This window comes from Calidris pugnax, unplaced genomic scaffold (assembly GCF_001431845.1).
Source record: "Calidris pugnax isolate Ruff unplaced genomic scaffold, ASM143184v1 scaffold55, whole genome shotgun sequence".
Lineage (NCBI taxonomy): Eukaryota > Metazoa > Chordata > Aves > Charadriiformes > Scolopacidae > Calidris > Calidris pugnax.
This window is the reverse complement of record NW_015090832.1, coordinates 4000722-4002578: the sequence shown is the minus strand read 5'-3', so window position 1 is coordinate 4002578 and position 1857 is coordinate 4000722. Positions and strand designations below refer to the sequence as shown.

At 65.8% G+C, this 1857-nt stretch overlaps 1 protein-coding gene across 1 annotated transcript in view; it reads left to right on the top strand.

The window, feature by feature from the left end:
• Window positions 1-1857, top strand: part of SNTA1 (syntrophin, alpha 1) — a 40934-nt gene that overhangs the window by 24332 nt on the left and 14745 nt on the right. Inside the window, exon 8 of the mRNA XM_014941235.1 lies at window positions 209-363. Within this exon, the coding sequence (XP_014796721.1) occupies window positions 209-363 (155 nt within the window). The remainder of the gene's footprint in view (window positions 1-208; window positions 364-1857) is intronic.

Sequence of the window (1857 nt, the reverse complement as noted above, 5' to 3'; positions counted from 1 at the left end):
CCTCCTCTTCCTCACACTAAACAGCCCCAACTCCCTCAGCCGCTCCTCATACGATTTGTTTTCCAGATCATCGAGTTCCAACCCCCCTGCCCTGGGCAGGGACACCTCCCACTAGAGCAGGTTGCTCAAGGCCACATCCAGCCTGGCCTTGAACACTTCCAGGGATGGGGCATCCACAACTTCCCTGGGCAACCTGTTCCAGTGCCTCATCATCACCTCCATCCCCTTCCAGCTCCCCAGCGCTGGCACCAGGAACCTGCTGGCCGTCCTCACCGAGAAGGAGCTGCTGCTCTATGGCAGCCTGCCCCAGAGCCGTGAGGCCATGGGCAAGCCCACCCACAGCTACCCCCTCATCGCCACCAGGTAGGGACAACTGGCCCAGTGTCCTCCTGCCATGCACAGGGAACAGGGTGGCAGCAGCGTCCAGGGGTGGTGGTAGGGGTTTGGGAGTGGTGGTGGGGGCTGGGGATCAGGCAGAACCTCAGGGATGGTGGCAGCATCCATGGGTTGTGGCAGTGTCCAGGGGTGATGGTAGGGGCTGAGGGCCAAGGCAGAACCCCAGGGATGGTGGCAGGGCCCAAGGGTTGTGGCAGTGTCCAGGGGGGATGGTTGGGGCTGGGGATGATGGCAGAGCCCCAGGAGTGGTGGCAATGACTGGGGGTGGTGGCAGGCACTGGGGGTCAGGGGAGAGCCCCAGGGAGGACAGCAGAGTCCCATGGTGGCGGCAGAGGCTTTTGAGATGATGGTAGAGTGCCGGGGTGGTGGCAGGGCCCTGGGACGATGGCGTAGCAGTGGGGATAATGGCAGGGCCCAGGGGATGGTGGCGGTGTCTAGGGGTGGTGGCAGCGCACTGTGGATGGTGGCAGGGCACTGGGAATGGGGACAATGTCCAGGGGTGGTGGCAGTGTCCAGGGCTGATGCTAGGGGCTGGGTGTCAGGGCAGGTCCCCAGGAATGATGGCAGAGCCCCAGGGTGATGGCAGAGGCTTTTGAGGTGATGGTAGAGCTGTAGCAGAGTGGCAGAGCCCTGGGGATGGTGACAGTGTCTGGGGATGGTGACAGTGTCTAGGGGTGGTGACAGTGTCTAGGCCTGGTGGCAGAGCCCTGGGGATGGTGGCAGTGCCCCCGGGGTGGTGGCAGTGCCTGGGGGTGGTGGCAGTGCCCAGGGATGGTGACAGTGTCTAGGGGTGGTGGCAGTGTCCGGGGATGGTGGCAGAGCCCTGGGGATGGTGGCAGTGCCCAGGGATGGTGGCAGAGCCCCGGGGGTGTGACAGTGCCCAGGGATGGTGGCAGAGCCCAGGGATGGTGGTAGAGCCCCGGGGGTGTGACAGTGTCTGGGGATGGTGGCAGTGTCCGGGGATGGTGGCAGTGCCTGGGGGTGGTGGCAGTGTCCAGGGGTGGTGACAGTGCCCAGGGATGGTGGCAGAGCCCCGGGGGTGTGACAGTGTCCAGTGTTGGTGGCAATGTCCGGGGATGGTGGCAGTGCCTGGGGATGGTGGCAGAGCCCTGGGGATGGTGGCAGTGTCTAGGGGTGGTGTTACGGAGCGGTGCGGAGCGGGGTTGAAACGCGGTGAGGAGGGCGGAGCCATGTGGAGCGGGGCTGAGAGGCGGTGGGGAGCGCGGGGCGGCGCGGAGAGGGGCTGAGATGTGGTGCCGAGCGCGGAGCGAGGTGCGGATCGGCGCTGAGGTACGGTGGGGTTGGCGGAGCGGTGCGGAGCATGGTGGCAGAGCCCTGGGGATGGTGGCAGTGTCCGGGGGTGTGACAGTGTCCGGGGGTGGTGGCAGAGCCCCGGGACAGTGACAGGGTGGTGGCAGTGCCTGGGGGTGGTGGCAGTGCCCAGGGATGGTGACAGTGTCT